A 17,867-nucleotide genomic window follows, 5' to 3' on the forward strand; every position below is an offset into this window, starting at 1 on the left:
ATCTAAACAGATGTATGTAGTAACAACAGAAAGCAGAGGATTGGAACTAGAGACAGCTTCAGTGGGCACAATTTAAATCCTTATTCTTGCTCTCAGCACTTAATGTAAATGACCAAAGTACTTGCAATATTCCCTATTCTAGGAGAACACAGTGAATTTCACAGTAAAGTAAATTAGGCAAAAGGAAAACTTGTGACAATTCAGTAAGAATTACTGATAATTCCAAAAGGAACTAGCAAATGTTGACAAATGTACATTTGAAAATACAAATGTCTGCTACATGTAAAAATTTGGGGGGGGGGGGGGAGATTTACAGTCACCTCTTGCAAAAACTTTAAAAGGTGGGGTAAAAAGTCTTCTCCATGCCAAGACAAGTTCAAGTTTTTCCCTAATCATAACACTGCTTTATAAGGGAAGTTCTGAGCTGCAGCGGGAAAATCAATTCGCAGAAATAGGCTCATATTCTGTAACTGATTTAGGGCTCTTTAAACACAAAGCATTTTTAATTACGCATTTCAGACCTTTAAGGTTGCGTTACACATATGCAAAGACACACAAATATAACAGATTGTTTTTGTTCATATCAAACTGTCACAAAATTTTAATGCAATAAGCAACAGTGGTGCAACTAGCAAAATCTTTACACAATGTATATCTGCTGTGATAATTTTCTTCTTTATATTTTTGCATTAAGATACTTGTGTCTTTTGGGGAGAATAGATACCCTTAATAGTTTACAAGTTTCTTCTAGAGTTAGATATTCTACGAACATTTTATTCAGGAAGAAATCTGTCTTCTAGTAAGGAAGCATCATATTATTTACAAAGACAGTTTGAGGTTGCCTGGTTCCAGAAAACAGGTTGTCAAACACAAGGCAAAACTGATTGGACACACGCACACCAGCCTTTTTAACTCTTCCATAATGTTAGAAGTAAATACACCCAGAGAATGTGATCCAAATTCCAATCTTCCTATTTTTCATCTGTACATCCTCCCCTCTCAGTGAAAACATGAGCATACTGATCTTCTTCAGTAGCAAGAGAAAACCTACAACGGATCATCTTTTAGTTCACTGCACGTGTTATTTAAACAATTTTAGCTCTTGTGAATTCTCCAATAAAAAAACATCATATCAACATGCATCAGTGTGGGATATTAACTAGTCAGCACAACAGTTTTTGCTTCCAGTTCAGCCATTTTGCCTAAACTGATCCAGGTTATCTTCAGACAGGAAAACTTAAACCATGGCACTTCAGGCTATAAAAGAGGGATCCATAATATGGAGATTATGAAAATTATAAAATAAATTATCACGGTGACCAACCCTACCTCTAATCCCACCAAGAATGTATCCTAGGCTCAGTTTTCGCCTTACAATTGTCAGCTCTTGTGGTTTTTTTTCTTCTTATTGTTACCAGACATTAAACAGACATCTTAGTCTTCTCAGACAGAGTTTAATACACTAATTTACCTTCTCTCCCTTGGAAGCTGTATCAAAAAGGAAACAGACACTTGACAATTCAGCCCTTACCAGTATTCATGAACATTCAATGGTGTCAATGATGGCCATGCAATACGGCTTCCAGAATGAGAACAGGAGCCAAAGGACAATTTTTAAAAAAATTGAACGTTTCAATCTTTCTTGCAAGTGTTTTGAAGGAAGGCAAAGAAAGGAGAGAAAAAAGGCAGAATAATTCATTTGAAAGTAATTAGAAGTGCACATTCCAGTGAATCCAACTGTCATGTGCAAAAGGTTAAACAGTGTGCAACTTTCAAGACCTATAAAAGGATAGCAAGTGCACTGAGACATAACCTGAGCATACTATATATAGTACTATATACTATATATCTAAGCATACTATTAGTAGGAACTGAAGAAATCAGTTTCCCTGTTCACTTGCCAACCTTATCGGATTTTGTTGACCCTGCTTTGCATCTAACCCATATAACTTTAAATGCACTGTGAATGAAAAATAGCCCTCCCCAGGAAAATTAGATATAAAACTCTAATTTAAATTCATAAAATGCTTTCCTGGTTCATATTTCCTGGCTGGAGACAATTTTTTAGTTCAGAAGGTGGAGAAAGCTACTGGGAAGGGGCTGTTCTAGATTTGATTTTGACAAATAGGGTGGAACTGGTTGAGAATTTGAAAGTGGAAGGCAGCTTGGGTGAAAGTGATCATGAAATGGTAGAGTTCATGATTCTAAGGAATGGTAGGAGGGAGAACAGCAAAATAAAGACAATGGATTTCAAGAAGACAGACTTCAGCAGACTCAGGGAGTTGGTAGGTAAGATCCTATGGGAAGCTAGTCTAAGGGGAAAACAGTTCAAGAGAGTTGGCAGGTTTTTTTAAGGGCACAAAAGCAAACTATCCCACTGCGTAAGAAAGATACCAAGTATGGCAAGAGTCCACTCTGGCTTAATCAGGAAGTCTTCAGTGAGCTGAAACTCAAAAAAGAATCCTACAAAAAGTGGAAAATAAGTCAAATTACAAAGTATCAATATAAACAAATAACACGTATGTAGGGACAAAATTAGAAAGGCCAAGCCACAAAACAAGATTAAACTAGCTAGAAATATAAAGGGTAACAAGAAAATATTCAATAAATACAGTAGAAGCAAGAGGAAGACCAAGGATAGGGTAAAGCCCATTAATCAATGAAGGGGGAAAAACAATAACAGAAAATGTGGAAATGGTAGAAGTATTAAATTACTTTTTTGTTTCAGTTTTCACCAAAAAGGTTAGTAGCAACTGGATGGCTACCATAGGGAATGCCAGTGAAAACAAGGTAAGCTCAGAGGCTAAATAGGGAAAGAACAAGTTAAGAAGTACTTAGGCAAGATGTCTTCAAGTCAGCAGGGCATGATGAAATACATCCTAGAATACTCAAGGAGTTGACTGAGGGGATATCTGAGCCATTAGTGATTATCTCTAAAAAGTCATGGAAATCAGGCGAGATTCCAGAGGACCTGAAAAGGGCAAACATAGTGCCCACCTATAAAAAGGAAAATAAGGACAACCCAGGGAATTACAGAGCAGTCAGTTTATCTTCAGTACCCAGAAATATAATGGAGAAAATCATTAAGCAATCAATTTGCAAACACCTAGAATAAAATAAGGTGATAAGTAACAGTCAGCATGGATTTCTCAAGAACAAATCATGGCAAACCAACCTAACAGCTTTCTTTGACAGGGTAACAAGCATTGTGGATAGAGAGGAAGCAGTAGATGTGATATATCTTGACTTTAGTAAGTCTTTTGATACTGTCTTGCATGACCTTCTCATAAACAAACCAGGGAAGTACAATTTAGATGGAACTACTATAAGGTTGGTGCATAACTGGTTCTCAGAGAGCAATTATCAGTGGTTCACAGTCAAGCTGGAAGGGCATAATGAGTGGGGTCCCGCAGAGATCAGTTCTTGTTCAATATCTTCATCAATGATTAGATAATAGCATAGAGAATAACTTATAAAGTTTGCCGACGATACCAAGCTGGGATGAGTTGCAAGTGTTTTGGAGGATAGGATTAAAATTCAAAATGATCTGGACAAACTGGAGAAATGGTCTGAAATAAACAGGATGAAATTCAAAAAAGACAAATGCAAAGTACACCATGTAGGACAACACATTTAAAATGGGAAATCACTGCATAAGAAGGAGCACTGCAGAAAGGAATCTAGAGGTCATAGGGGATCACAGGCTAAATATAAATCAGCAGTGTAACAATGCTGCAAAAAAAGGAAACATTATTCTGGGATGTATTAGCTGGAGTGTTGTAAGCAAGACACAAGAAGTAATTCTTCCACTCTACTCTGCACTGATTAGGTCTCAGCTGGAGTATTGTCTTCAGTTCTGGACACCATATTTCAAGAAAGATATGGACGAACTGGAGAAAGTCCAGAGAAGAGAAACAAAAATGATTAAAGATCTAGCAAACATGACCTATGAGGGAAGATTGAAAAAATTAGGTTTGTTTAGTCTGGAGAACAGAAGATTGAGCGGGGACATGATAACAGTTTTCAAGTACATAAAAGGTTGTTACAAGGAGGAAGAAAAATTATTCTCCTTAACCTCTGAGGATAGGCCAAGAAGCAATGTGCTTAAATTGCAACAAGGGCAGTTTAGGTTGGACATTAGGAAAAACTTCCTAACTGTCAGAGAGGTTAAGCACTGGAATAAATTGCCTAGGGAGGTTATGGAATCTGTGTCATTGGAGATTTTTAAGAGCAGGTTGGACAAACACCTGTCCGGGATGGTCTAGATAATACTTAGTTCTGCCATGAATGTAGGGGACTGGACTAGATGACCTCTCGAGGTCCCATCCGGTCCTATGATTCTATATTCAGAGGTAGGAACTTTAGCTTTATAATGATTACATCTGGTCCAAAAACTGTATTTGTTTTACATAAAAAATAATATTGTTGTCTACATTTTCCATTGAATTTCTCTTAGTTCCATAGAAAATTTCCATGAAAATTTTCAGTTTTTCAACAAAGGTGGACATTTTCATGAGAATTTCTAAGTTGCCCAAAACTGATTCATTTTTCATTAAAAAAGAGTTTTGACCCACTTTCCCCCCCACTAGCTCTCATAATCATACTTCTACGTCACTAGCCTGTGATCGCCAATTAAGCATACCTGGAGAGATTCATGTGGTGTGGTGGGCTGGCAGAAGGCCCTCTTTTCATTACTAACTGCCCTGCACAGGTGTGAGCTGGGGATGGCATTGAAGTGCAAAAGTACCGGTGCACTTCATACTTGTCATGGAAAGGATTTCTGTGCTGGTCACATATCCTACTGCTTGTGAAAGGAGACGCTGGGAGCAGACCAAATTATCAGTGTTTACTCTTATCCAATAGACTATACCCCCTGCACAATTGTCTTCCTATAGGCTGGAATGGAATCTGTGCAGCAGCTCCACCCTCCTATATCCAGACCAATCCCTTGAGCTTGATGTGGGTGGAGTTAATTCATTATATGCATTAACAAGCTCCTGCCCTGAGAAGACTAAACAAACTCATGCGCAAGGATGAGAGAGACAAAACAATAGGCCAAAAAATATTACAAAGAAGGCACTACAGTACAGTATTGTCACAGAGCACATGAGAAAAATCTAAGGAAACTGGTGACTGAATGTGATACAAATGAAGTCAAACAATATTTATCTGTTAGAGTAACAGAATTTGCAATCTATGCTACTGGACTTTATAAGCTTCAAGAGAAGAGACAGAAATAGAAAACATCGCTGGGACCTCACAGAGTTTCATACTTTCATAACAAGTCACTAAAATGTTGCCTTCAACCTTTTTTCAAAAAATAAAATGAGTTCCCTATACTAGTTATCAATGAGAACAGTTTTGTTGTATTCGCCAGTAGTTTCTTGGTCACAAAATCTCATTTTTTAAATATGACTTTACCAAAAACCCACCAGGCTTTTCAAAAAGCCTATTTTCAAAAAATATTCTCTCAGAAGCACATAGTTCAATTAAGCTCAAATATCCAGAATAAAATTTGTATCCAATTAGAGACCACAACATTTTAGGTAGAAAAGAGGATTCTGTTGTTATTTGTTTTAAAGAATATTACGGGGAGGAAATTTAACTTAGACTGTTAAGTGTTACATTGGTAAGCCTGTTACAGTCTACAGAATTGCTACATGGCTCTATAATCAGACGTTTTGCCTGGAGGCCTAAGGATAGTGTTGTACAGAGATATGTGGAAGAGCTGGGTTTGATTCTTGCTCCCATCAAACTTGCCCTCTGGGGTGTCCATGAATACAAAACCAGAAAAAAAGAATTGCTATCTTACAGCCATATCCCCATGGACATGTGACCTTTTCAGAGTTTATAAACTAAGCAAGATATGCCTTGGTCTGAACTCGGAGAGGACAATTTCCGAGGAGTTTTCTCTTTTGTGCACTAGAATATTCATACTTTCTCTTGCTGCATTTTTCTCACTTTAAAATAATTAATTTTTTTTAAATAGGAAACTCTTTGCAACCTCTCATTTTAAATTCCACAAAGAAGTAGATTTCACAATAACCTTAAGCCTTCCCAAACGTTTTCATGCATGTATTTCAACAGTTTATTTCGTACATGATCACAACATGAGGCAATGCTGCATGCTATTCAGCTAGTAATACAAACTCAAAGAGAAACTGCATCTACTGCTATAATTGTAGATGTACAAGTACAGCATTTTGCATTATTTTGCATACATGTCTGGAGTTTTTAACCTTCAACAAACGCTATAAAGCACATATAGCTAAAATAGTCAGAGTCCTTTTGCTTCCAGGAGAGTCAAAAACTGGAACCATATTAAAGTAACAAATTCCTTTAGTCTCATACTCTGCTCTAAGGGCGGGGGAGGAAGACAACTGAATAGCTAAATGAGGAGCTTTTGAAAATCTGTATATTTTAAGATAACTGTTTTGGTTTTTTGTTTGTTTTCTAGCCAAGAACTTGCTATATTCTGCCAAAGCAATACTATATTCTGCTTATAAAATCCACCTCATTTGCTTATGTTATTAAGACTTCACAAATCAAAACCCAGGCATTTCAATGGGCACACCAGCTGTCAGATCCCAGTGGATTACAAGTGGCAAAGTCTACACCCATAATCCTGCCCAGCAGGTCAATGTGGGTACATGAAAGCTATGTGTCTGAAGGGAAGAAAACCAAAGAGCTCTCTATAAGCTCAAAAGCGTCTCTCTGTCAGCAACAGAAGTTGGTCCAATAAAAGATATTACCTCACCCACCTTGTCTCTCAAACTTTTTGTGAGAGTAGATATTTCAGACTCTAAACTCTTTTGTTCCAATGTCAGCTCTCAGCTTAACTATTCTGAGTTTCGAAACTAAAGCTATTTCAAAAAGATCTGTCTCCTTTGAAAAGACAATACACTACATGGGCTCCAAAAGAGGAGGTACATTTCAAAGTATGCTAATGAATTGGACCCATCAAGTTTAAGGCACCAGCAGAGGGTGTGTTTGCAGGAGGCGTCCTTAGAAGTTTCTTCCCCATGGGCCCAGCTGTAGCACTCTAAGACCTGGTCTACACTAGAAAATTAGATCAGTATAACCACATTGCTCACAGTTGTGAAAAATCCATACCCTTGAGTGGCCTAGTTAAGCCAAACTAAGTCCCCATATAGACAGTGCTATGCGGATGGAAGAATTCTTCCACTGACTTAGCTACCACCTCTTGGGGAGATGGACTACCTATGCTGATAGGAGAATCGCTCCTGTCAGTGTAGGTAGCATCTAAACTGAAGCGCTGCAGTTGAGCAGATGTGCTGCTGTAGTATTTTAAGTATAGATATATCCCAAAACAGATTTTGAGTAAGACTAAGGTAGAGAAGAAATTTTCTTTGAGGAAGGTTTTGTGGTAAATAAAGCTACAAAACATAAGAAGATAAGATTTCTTATAGTTAGGTAATAGTAAAACCTCATACTACATATTTAAACTAGGATTTCTAAATATTGTAAAAAAAGAAAAACTATAATAGTTCTCTCTGCAGGAAAACAAGGGTTGTTAAAACAGTGGTGGAAGAAAGTTTCAAGTAAATAATTCACTGACTCAAATTGTATACATTTTCTGAGTTATGTGCATCAAATAGAGAAATAAAATACAATCCTTAAAGTATTTGCCATTATGCACTGTTGCTAAATGAATTTATGAGTATTTTTACAAATAGTTGCTAATGTTTTAGGTTTATTTGCAATAATGATAAAACTGAAATAGTCTTTGTTTATCCACTTACCAAATAAACTGGCAAGCTTGGAGAACAGGATTCCTCCGAGACTTTTCTAACACTACAAAGCAGAAGTATTTTTTAGGACCTACTGTTCACCAATATGCTGTAATATTAATGCTATAATATAGTCTATCTCAAGCACCACTAGTTTGTCAGAGTTGGAAACCTGATGAAAAGATTTTATTTCTAATATGCTTTTTTTTTTGGTATTTTTTTTTTAAATTGAAGTAATTCTTACACGCAGGGAGTCAGATTTCCAAGTGTGGTATAATTACTTTGGAAAAGTAGTCTCTTTGTTTCATCTGAAAGCCTTCTCTGAAATTCTGAGTACTGCTAAGCAGTACTGAATTTCTCATTCTCCGAAATTATGGTTTGATTCTTATATGATATCCCACTATAATGCCCATCCCAAAACAGATCATCACTCATTCTCGAATCTGAAACTGACAGAGCTGTCATAAAAACCTTATTAACCCTCCATTACTAAAACACCACTCACAGCTGCCAGCAAGATACTTTCAGTAGAAAAAATGGATTGTTTCCCCACCATTTATTCCAGGAGATTATATACACGTCTATTTAAACCTGATATTTTATTTTTATGTTAATCTCTACTAAGAATTTTTGATGTAGTGTTTGAATATGTAGCCATTATGATAAATTCTGAAAAATTATGTACTAAATCAAGAATTGAAACTGGCAATAAAACTATGAAAATATACCACAGCACCAGGATTTAATCTTTTCAGCCATTTAAGAAAGAGGGCTAACTAGCAAATTAAGGCCCCCACACCTGCAATTAGATCCAGAGAAGCAGACCCTTGCACTTAACGTTTCTGAGCACAATCAGTGAGGCTCCATACAGGTGCAAGGACAGTCTGTGTGAATCTGACTGCAAGCTGGGGCTCAGAGAAGCATAACTTACAAATCCAGGAATTCTAAACGTTTTTGAACATTTTCAAAGGATTGTTTGTGATGTTTCTTTTGAGGATTTAGTCATTCCCTAGAAACAGACAAAAGATTAGAATTTAATGAAGAGCCAGATTATTCTGCTCTCAGAAGAAATACTGTAGCAAGTCATAATGCATAAAAGGACTAAGATCAGAAACTACATTTTCCACTAGGAACACAACACCAGAAAGACAGAGAAAACAAAACAGTAGCATACAAATTTAATATGAATTCTCAACAGTTCTAGCACGAGAAACAACACCACCTAGTGTTCATACAACTACAGCTATTCACAGTAAATTTATTCAACATATTTTGCTCTCTTATCCATAAACAAACATTTGTTTTTGTATTAATTTGTTTTTTGAAACTGTTCTAACACTTTACAAACCCTGTGTCCACAAACCATGTCTTAGACTGCTTTTGGCATGTGGCTGGGAAATAGTCACATGGCAATGTTCCTTCCTGCTCAGACTGGATTACCAGAAAAAGAAAGGATATTAAAGAGGGCTTCATGGACACATTTTTCACAAGACTAACTCACCAGGACTGTTCTTGTGATTGTGAACAACAGTTCTTCCTACTTTATGTTAATTATTATTTACTATAATTCTATTAGGTACTTAACAAGGGAGTATATCTAGCAGCAGCCAACAGAACATTCATTTTAACAAGCCTTTCACTGGGTCATTTGCTTGTACAAAACTACTCAAATAAGCGTCACTCCAATCTAGATCTGCCTATTTTTATTTTTTGATCTAGAGATGTAAAGCTTGAAAGGTTCCATGGTTTGTGACATTTACACCCACACCCAATTTATCCTATGAAGTTTAATAGAGAACTCGGTCTTTTCCATAATATTTTTTAAAACCAACATATGGCTGGTACACAGCAAGTATAAAGTGCTCTATTCAGTTCTTCAGGCTGATTTAGAACGTCTATAGGAAGGACAACCTCCTTTTACACGCTATATGTTTAAGAGTAATTTTTATAGAAGATGGTTGGTTTCATCCTTTTGAAATTCTACTGACCTGATTCTCAGGTCTGGGCAAGCTTGTCTTTTTCACTACCCCAGATTATGAGGCTGTTCAGGCAATTAACTATTCCTAGAGTGCAGAAGCATTCCAGCTACACCACCTTTCTGTTGGCCACATCCCCTACGAAGTGCATTGTCACAGAACTGCTGCAATCAATTTATAGCCTGAAGCATGAAAGTTTATTACCCCATTATTGCATGAAAACTATCCAGACAGGAATTGTGCAAAATATAAGAACGTAAGAATGGCCATAGTGGGTTGGACCAATGGTCCATCATGCCCAATATCCTGTCTTCTGACAAGTCACTGGCGCCATTCAGAGGGAATGAACAGAACAGGGCAATTATCGAGTGATCCACCCCATCATCCAGTCCCAGCTTCTGGCAGTCAGAGGTTTAGGGACATCAGAGCATGGGGTTGTGCTTCTGGCCATCTTGGCTAATAGCCATTGATGGACCTATCCTCAAATGAACTTATCTAATTCTTTTTTAAACTCAGTTATACTTTTGGCCTTCGCAACATCTCCTGGCAACGAGTTCCACAGTGTGTTGTGTGCTGTGTGGAGAAATACTTCCTTTTCTTTGTTTTAAATCAGCTACCTATTAATTTCATTGGGTGACCCCTGGTTCTTGTATTATGTGAAGTGATAAATAACACTTCCTTATTCACTTTTTCCATATCATTCATGATTTTATAGACGTCTATCGGGTCCCCTTCTTAGTTGTATCTTTTCTAAACCGAAGAGTCCCAGGCTTTTTTAATCTCTCCTCATTTGGAAGCAGTTTAATACCCCTAATCATTTTTATTGCTCTTCCCTGTACTTTTTCCAATGCTTATATATCTTTTTTAGAGCTGGGGTGACCAGAACTGCACATAGTATTCAAGATGGGGGTGTCCTATGCATTTATATAGTGGCATTATGATATTTTCTGTCTTATTAGCTATCCCTTTCCTGATGGTTCCTAACATTCTGTTAACTTTTTTGACTGCAGCTGCACATTGAGCAGATGTTTTCAGAGAACTATCCACAAGGACTCCAAGATCTCTTTCTTGAGTGGTAAAAGCTAATTTATACCCCTCATTTTTTATGTAGAGTTGGGATTATGTTTTCCAATGTGCATTACTCTGCATTTATCAACATTGAATTTCATCTGTCATTTCATTGCCCAGTCACCCAGTTTTGTGAGATCCCTTTGTAACTCTTCGCAGTCAGTGTTGGACTTAACTATCTTGAGTAATCTGTTATTGTCTGCCAACTTTGCCACCCAGCTGTTTACCCTTTTTTCCAGATGATTTCTGAATATGTTGAACAGCATAGGAGCCAGTACAGATCCTTTGGGGACACCACTATTTACCTCTCTCCACTGTGAAAACTGTCCATTACTCCTAATTTTTATTCCCTATCTTGTACCGAATTACTGATTCATGAGGGGACCTTCCCTCTTATCCAATGACTGCTTTACTCCTGGGGAATTCTTCACCAAAAATTAAAAATTCTGCACCAAAAAATTAAAAATTTTGCACACTATATTATAAAATTCTGCAAATTTTATTTGTCAAAATAATACTACATAATCACACCAGTTTCAATTATTTTGGTAATTTATTTCAAAACTAGGGTGACCAGATGTCCCGATTTTATAGGGACAGTCCCAATTTTGGGGTCTTTTTCTTATATTGGCTCCTATTACCCACCACCCCCTGTCCTGATTTTTCACATTTGCTGTCTGGTCACTCTATTTCAAAACACCTGTCAGCAAGTATGTCTCTAACAACACAGACACACACAAGAATTCCCTCAAGAGTAGAGTGTTAAAGAAACACCATGACCAACCCAGTTCCTGTTTCTCTGCACCCACCCCCACCCCAGAGCCCAGCTGGGGGGCCAGCCACCAACAACCCCTCCCCCGGAGTCCACCCAGAGGGCCCCCCGCAGCCAATACACCCAAACCTCCTTCCCCCACAAGCCTACCCGTGCCCGCCCCCAGCCCAGACACCAGATCCCTTCCCTCCCAGAACCCAGCCGTGGCCTCCCCAGCCTAGACACGAGCTCCCCTCCCTCCCAGAATGCAGCCGTGGCTCCCCCCCCACCCCAGACACTAACCCACTCCCTCCCAAACCCAGCTGACCCCTAGTGGCAACCAGCAGCACTACAGTCCATTTCTGTGCGGGGAAGGAAATTCTGTGCAAAAAACATTAATTTCTGCAAAATTCTGCATTGCACAGTGGTGCAGAATTCCCCCAGGAGTACTGCTTACTTTACGTAAGAGCCTTTGGTGTTTGCCCTTTTCAAAGGCTTTCTGAAAATCCAAGTACACTCTATCAATTGGATCACCCTTGTCCATATGCTTGTTTACATCCTCAAAGAATTCTAACAGATTAGTGAGGCATGACTTTCCTTTACCAAAGCCATGTTGACTCTTTCTCAACATATCATGTTTATCTTTGTATCTTATAATTCTATTCTTTACTATATTTCAACCAATTTGTCTGCTGCTGAAGTTAGCAAGTTCTTTTAAAAGAAGTCAAGATAAAGTAGAGCAGTTGTGCATATACTAAGCTAGTCTTAATTGTCCATCATGATAAACCCTTGGGAGTAAGAGATGCACAAAAGGTAAATATCTTACATTAGTAAGAAAGTCAAAGTAGAAAAAATGAATAGTAAGCTATAGTGAATGAGTTTAACACTCTGGTTTCTATTTATAAATAGGTATATACATGAGGGAAGAGAAAGAAATCCACATATATTTACACAGAAAAGGGGAAAAAATGACTAAATCATGTAAATAGTTCCCCTAATTAATACTTACTGCTCACATCTTAGCTTCCCTTATTTCTGCAGCTACAATGTTTATTCAGCTGTAGATTGTTAAGACAGTATCTTGCTGCTGCAGTGCACAGTCAAGCCCCAGAGGAAGAGCCAGAACAGGCAATCTAGGTGGTATTTCTTTTTTAAAAAGAGAAACTTTGAAATCACGTGTAAGACTATTTCTGTCAAGGACGTCAAACTTGCAAAACTTAGCAGATTCACTGCATAGCTCAAGTTAAGCAGCACTCTATATCCCTATTCTATTCAGGTTCTTATACTGTGCCCTCACCATGGTATCTGAGCACTTGTGAGCAATGAATTAAGATTAGTATCTGTCATGTACTGTGACTTTTCCATTCCTCTGCTCTTTCCAGCAGGGAAAAAGGTGTAAGGATTTGTCTTTGTTTGTTCTGTAATAAAAACCTAGTGCTTCATAAGGCCAGGTTGAAGAATTGTGCTTTGCACTTGGAACTGAAAGTAGTGAGCTTTGGGGTGATGCTTTAGAGAAAAACCATACAGCAAATCTATGGGTAATGGTCTTCAGTTTCATTTTTGCTTGTTCAACTTTTAGTCCAAAATAATAAAAGCCTTTTGGGACAAGACTCCCTTTTCATTGTTCTTGGTGTGCCTTATGGAAACTCCCTATAAGATTTCTAAAAATGGTTTAAGAAATTCACAGTAATGAACACCACCTAATTAGAGGTAGGCAAAACTTCCCTAGCTACTCTGTGGGAGAGAGTTTTTTATTTTCAGCACTTCCCACAACCATATTCTATTTCAGGGGTCGGCAACCTCTGGCACGTGGCTCGCCAGGGTGCTTACCCTGGCGGCCCGGGCCAGTTAGTTTACCTGTTGTGTCAGCAGGTTCGGCTGATCGAGGCTCCCACTGGCCGCAGTTCACTGTCCCAGGCCAATGGGGCTGGCGGGAAGCTGCGGCCAGCACATCCCTCGCTGCTTCCTGCCGCCCCCATTGGCCTGCGACGGCGAACCGCGGCCAGTGGGAGCCGCGGTCCGCCAAACCTGCCGACACAGCAGGTAAACAAACTAGCCCAGCCCGCCAGGGTGCTTACTCTGGCGAGCCACGTGCCAGCGGTTGCTGACCCCTGCTCTATTTTTTTTAAAAGTCCATCCACAATCGGTTCAGATTCCTTAAAGGAATTAAAGGAAGAAATTAAGAGGACGGAGATAAGAAATTACTATTTAAGATGAAGGTTTAAAGAAGGCAAATGTTATGGACTGAGGGTACATAGTTAGAGCTAAATTCAGACCAGTTTTAAGCAGATGCAACTCCACTGTAATCAGAAATGTTACATCCCTTTGCACCAGGTAGATGTGAATTTTGCCTTTGAGAGCTCAGTTCTATGGCCAATACGCCAATACATAGAGATACTGTAGTTTCTTTGATGATACATAGTGATCCACACTCTGTACTAAAAGGCATCACTGAGAAAACAATTATTTTCACAGAATTAATTAAAGGAAATAGGTATAACAAGGTATGCCCCATCCTCTGCCCCCCACTTTTCTTTAGCTAGCTGGTGTAATACAGTCGCAGATATTATTGTAGATATAACCTAGAGTTGAAAAATAAAAGCTCCATAGCTCAGTAAGCCATGCTATGACACAAAAGAGGGTGGGAAACTGACAATGGAAATGAGCCACCTGGCAGCTGATTAAATAGCAACCAAAAATTAATACAGGTAGTTCTCCTCAAGCTGTTTAAATTGTCACCACCCTACTTAGCAAACATAGGTACAGGAGATTAGTACTTCAGTGGTCATTTAGGGCTGTTTACGTGCAGCCAGATATGGATCTTACCATCATGTCGGCTGGGAGAATCACATCCTTTCTGTGGAGTTGCCACTCGAAGGAATATCTGTTGTCTCCATGAATGCCGGCGAGTCCTTATAGGGGTGTCATTGCCAACATCCAGCTGGCTTTGTTTAGACTCATAGTCACTAAAATTACAGAGTACAGAATGGCTTATGAATAAGTTATGACAGACACAAGAGTCGTCCAATGACACTGAAGTGTTAGGTTTCAGTGGACATAAAAAACAAAGCTATCAAGGAAGGTAGGCTGTGTCCCCCGCACATGCTGGGTCAGCCTCCCTGTGTTAAATGGGTGAAATTCACCCCATTGCTGCAGGCCTGCACAAGGGCATATGTATCACTCAAGTTAGTGATTGGGCATATGGCTTTGTGCAGAATTTGCTTTCCAAGATTTAATGAACTTATTGTCAACATTTTATAATTTATTTTGTGATAATACCTAAATACACAATCTGTAGCAGGTGTACATACAGAACAGTGAAAACAGTGCGTATACACACTAACAAACCTTTACATTATTTGTTAACAGCACTTTTCATTTCTCTAATCCCTTTAATTAGTGGATCTCAAGGAGCTCTATTAACATCAGTTAAAACTCTCAACTCCCTGTGAATTAGATGCATATCATAAGCCTTTTTCATATACATAAATTAAGTAACATAGAGGTTAAGTGACTTTCTCCAAGTCACACAATAAAAATCAGTCACAGAGCTAAAAATAGTCCCCAGAAATCCAGCCTTCTATTCCTTTGGTCTAACTGACAGGCTTCACAAAGAGCGTTTTGTTAAAATTCAGAAATAAATAATGAACAACAATGATATCTGTCCATTTAAAAATCCCACTGTTACCTCTTCTAGGAACTCAAATCATTCTTTATTTTTCTTTTCAGCTACCATGGATTGAGAGTGTTGTGGGAATTTGTGTTGAACGCTGAAGGGGACAAATAAACTTCAAAGAGCAATGGTAGTAACTGATTTTCTAGGCCAGGAACCATTTCAATAGGCTCATTCCAGCCTGAGAACATTGATGTAGTGTGGGATGTACCCTGTATTTTCTTAATGGTGAACTGGTAATATGAATATGCCCCTTTGGGTAGGAGTAGTCAGATAGTGGGAATTAAAGTTGTATTATCACGACATCTGGGTTCAGAAATGGACAGCAGATCCATAGTCATTATAGAACAGAAACCATGGTAACCTCCAGACCTTTGATGGCATCCTCATTTAGCTTACTTCATCTATTACATGCAACTGAATGATAAATTATTAATTTCTACAAACACATAAAGTGCTCTCAAAATTAAAACAAAGAATCCTTTGAATGATACAGTTTTACCTCCAGGCTTAAAGACAGAACCCTACCTTTTTGCGCTCCTAAAGTCAGAGGTGTTATTTTCATCTACAGGAGCCAGAAATTTTAAGAAATTTGGCACAGAGGAAGAAGAATGAAGCTTTTTCCGTAGGGCAATACGGTAGGAGGTGCTGAGAGTGCAGTTGGGAAAAGTGCAGTTTAGAATGAGAAAGTGTAAATATGCAGAATAAAAAAAAATACACAGTGCAAGCTTCAAAACAAAAATACTTTCAGGCATGAATACCAAGGAAAATAAAGTAAAAACTAAAATTGTGTAACAAGTTCTACTCTGAAATCATATTTGGGTCACCTAACTGTTCCAGTATTAATATACTTTAATGAATTAATTGTCTGCTATGCTCAAGGATTCATCACCCATGTTTCAACCATATTTATTTAATCCTATAAGAATTCATGGCTATTCTATAGCCGAACAACTGCTAAAATTGGTAGGCACATGTTCCAGTGTCCCACATTTTTGGAGGGGTGGGGGTGAAAAAAAATTGACACTTCTGTAACTGGTATGGGGAGGGAGGGCATCAACTGAATAAGCTGACTATGCAAAAGTGCCTACAAACATAGTAACTTTCACACGACAATAGAATTTTCAGCATCTGATTGTTTAGGTTTGTTACTCTTGTGTGACAGGTAGAAGCACCAATCAAATCTAGAAGCATTTCAGCAAATATAACTCTTGTTCCCAACCTTTGTCTCCTAAACTATCTACATGAAGCTCCTACGGCACTCAGAGGAACATTAATGGGTAGTGGTTTAACAAGAGCAGCTGAGTTAGTGACAATTTCTGTCTGGAATTGAAGCTGATAAAGTCATCTGGCATGTGGTAACTAAAAGGTAACATTGCTAAGAACTAAGAAATCATACCAAAATACACTACTTGGGGTGAGTTATTCTGTATGGGTCTCTAAGTCTCTCTTGTTGAAGCTGTTCCACTTTGTATAAAAAAAACATTTGAATAGCCATTGAGCTAGAAGGAATTATTCTATAGCCTGGTGGTTAGAATGCTCGCATGGGAGACCCAAGTTCCTGACCCTACTCCAATGACAAATTATTTATACACAGTGGGACAGATTCAGCATGAGATTGAGATCCCCCACACCAGAATATGCCATAACCCAATGGCTAGGATGCTCTTCTGCAATGATGGAAACACAAGAACAAATCTCTTTTCCACAACAGGCAAAAGGGGGAATTGAAGCCTGGTCTCCCACATTCCAAGTGTGGGCCCTAGCCACTGTGATAAATGGTATAAGGGAGGTCGTGGCGACACCGCTTCCCCATCTCTTTCTGTTTTGTGAATAGTGCCTAGGCCCAAAAGAAAAAATGTTTTGACAAACTATTTGGTGAATTCACATGACAGTCACAAACAGTTTCAGGTTGATTAAAATTGAGTTTTTGGTGAATAAATTATTCATCCAAAAAATTTCACCCATCTCTAGTTTTAGGGAGCAGCTGGTCTTCTGACCATAAGGTGGAATGGCAGAGTGAGTAGCCCTGTCTGTAATTTTTCTCTCCACAAATGCTTTGGCTCTAAGGGCAAGAATATCAAACTATCACTTGATGGTATGGGAGGAATAGCTCAGTGACTTGAGCATTGGCCTGCTAAACCCAGAGATGTGAGTACAATCCTTGAGGGGGCCATTTGGGGATTTAGTTGGGGATTAGTCCTGCTTTGAGCTGGGGGTTGGACTAAATGACCTCCCTTCCAACCCTGATATTCTATGATGCTGAATGACTCTCCACAAGTCAGACTTTTATTACCCTTTTTACTTGGTCAAATTTCCAACAGTTAGCAAGTCACTTTCTCCCTCTCTCCTTTTCAATCACAAGGAGCAGGGACCAGTATCAGTGTTACTTTGAACAAAGCAGAGAGTGAAACTGAAAAATTCTGGAGAAACAGAGAGGTGTGAGAGTCCTTGGCATCTAAGTTTCAGGCACAGTTTAACCAGCGCTGCTTTCTGATTCATCACAAGAGCAACTGACCCCAACATATCAGCTGTGTGAGAGCACCTGAAGTAATTTCATTCAGTCAAAATGAAAAATTAGATCAAGTGCCCTATGATAAAATGCAGTGCTACAAAGCATTAGGAGAGGAGTTTATGTTCCCCTCATG

At 38.6% G+C, this 17,867-nt stretch overlaps 1 protein-coding gene across 7 annotated transcripts in view; it reads right to left on the reverse strand.

The window, feature by feature from the left end:
* The window catches only part of TBC1D1 (TBC1 domain family member 1), a 189,756-nt gene that overhangs the window by 53,782 nt on the left and 118,107 nt on the right, over positions 1 to 17,867 (reverse strand). For 5 of the 7 annotated variants that reach the window (XM_039540595.1, XM_039540593.1, XM_039540596.1 and 2 more), the window contains 2 exons: positions 15,748 to 15,867; positions 14,373 to 14,512 (listed from right to left, as the gene is read on the reverse strand). In XM_039540595.1, the coding sequence (XP_039396529.1) occupies positions 14,373 to 14,512; positions 15,748 to 15,867 (260 nt within the window). The remainder of the gene's footprint in view (positions 1 to 14,372; positions 14,513 to 15,747; positions 15,868 to 17,867) is intronic. The other 2 variants (XM_039540598.1, XM_039540597.1) reach the window with 1 other exon arrangement.

The sequence above is a fragment of the Mauremys reevesii genome, linkage group 5, assembly GCF_016161935.1.
Source record: "Mauremys reevesii isolate NIE-2019 linkage group 5, ASM1616193v1, whole genome shotgun sequence".
Taxonomy (NCBI): domain Eukaryota; kingdom Metazoa; phylum Chordata; order Testudines; family Geoemydidae; genus Mauremys; species Mauremys reevesii.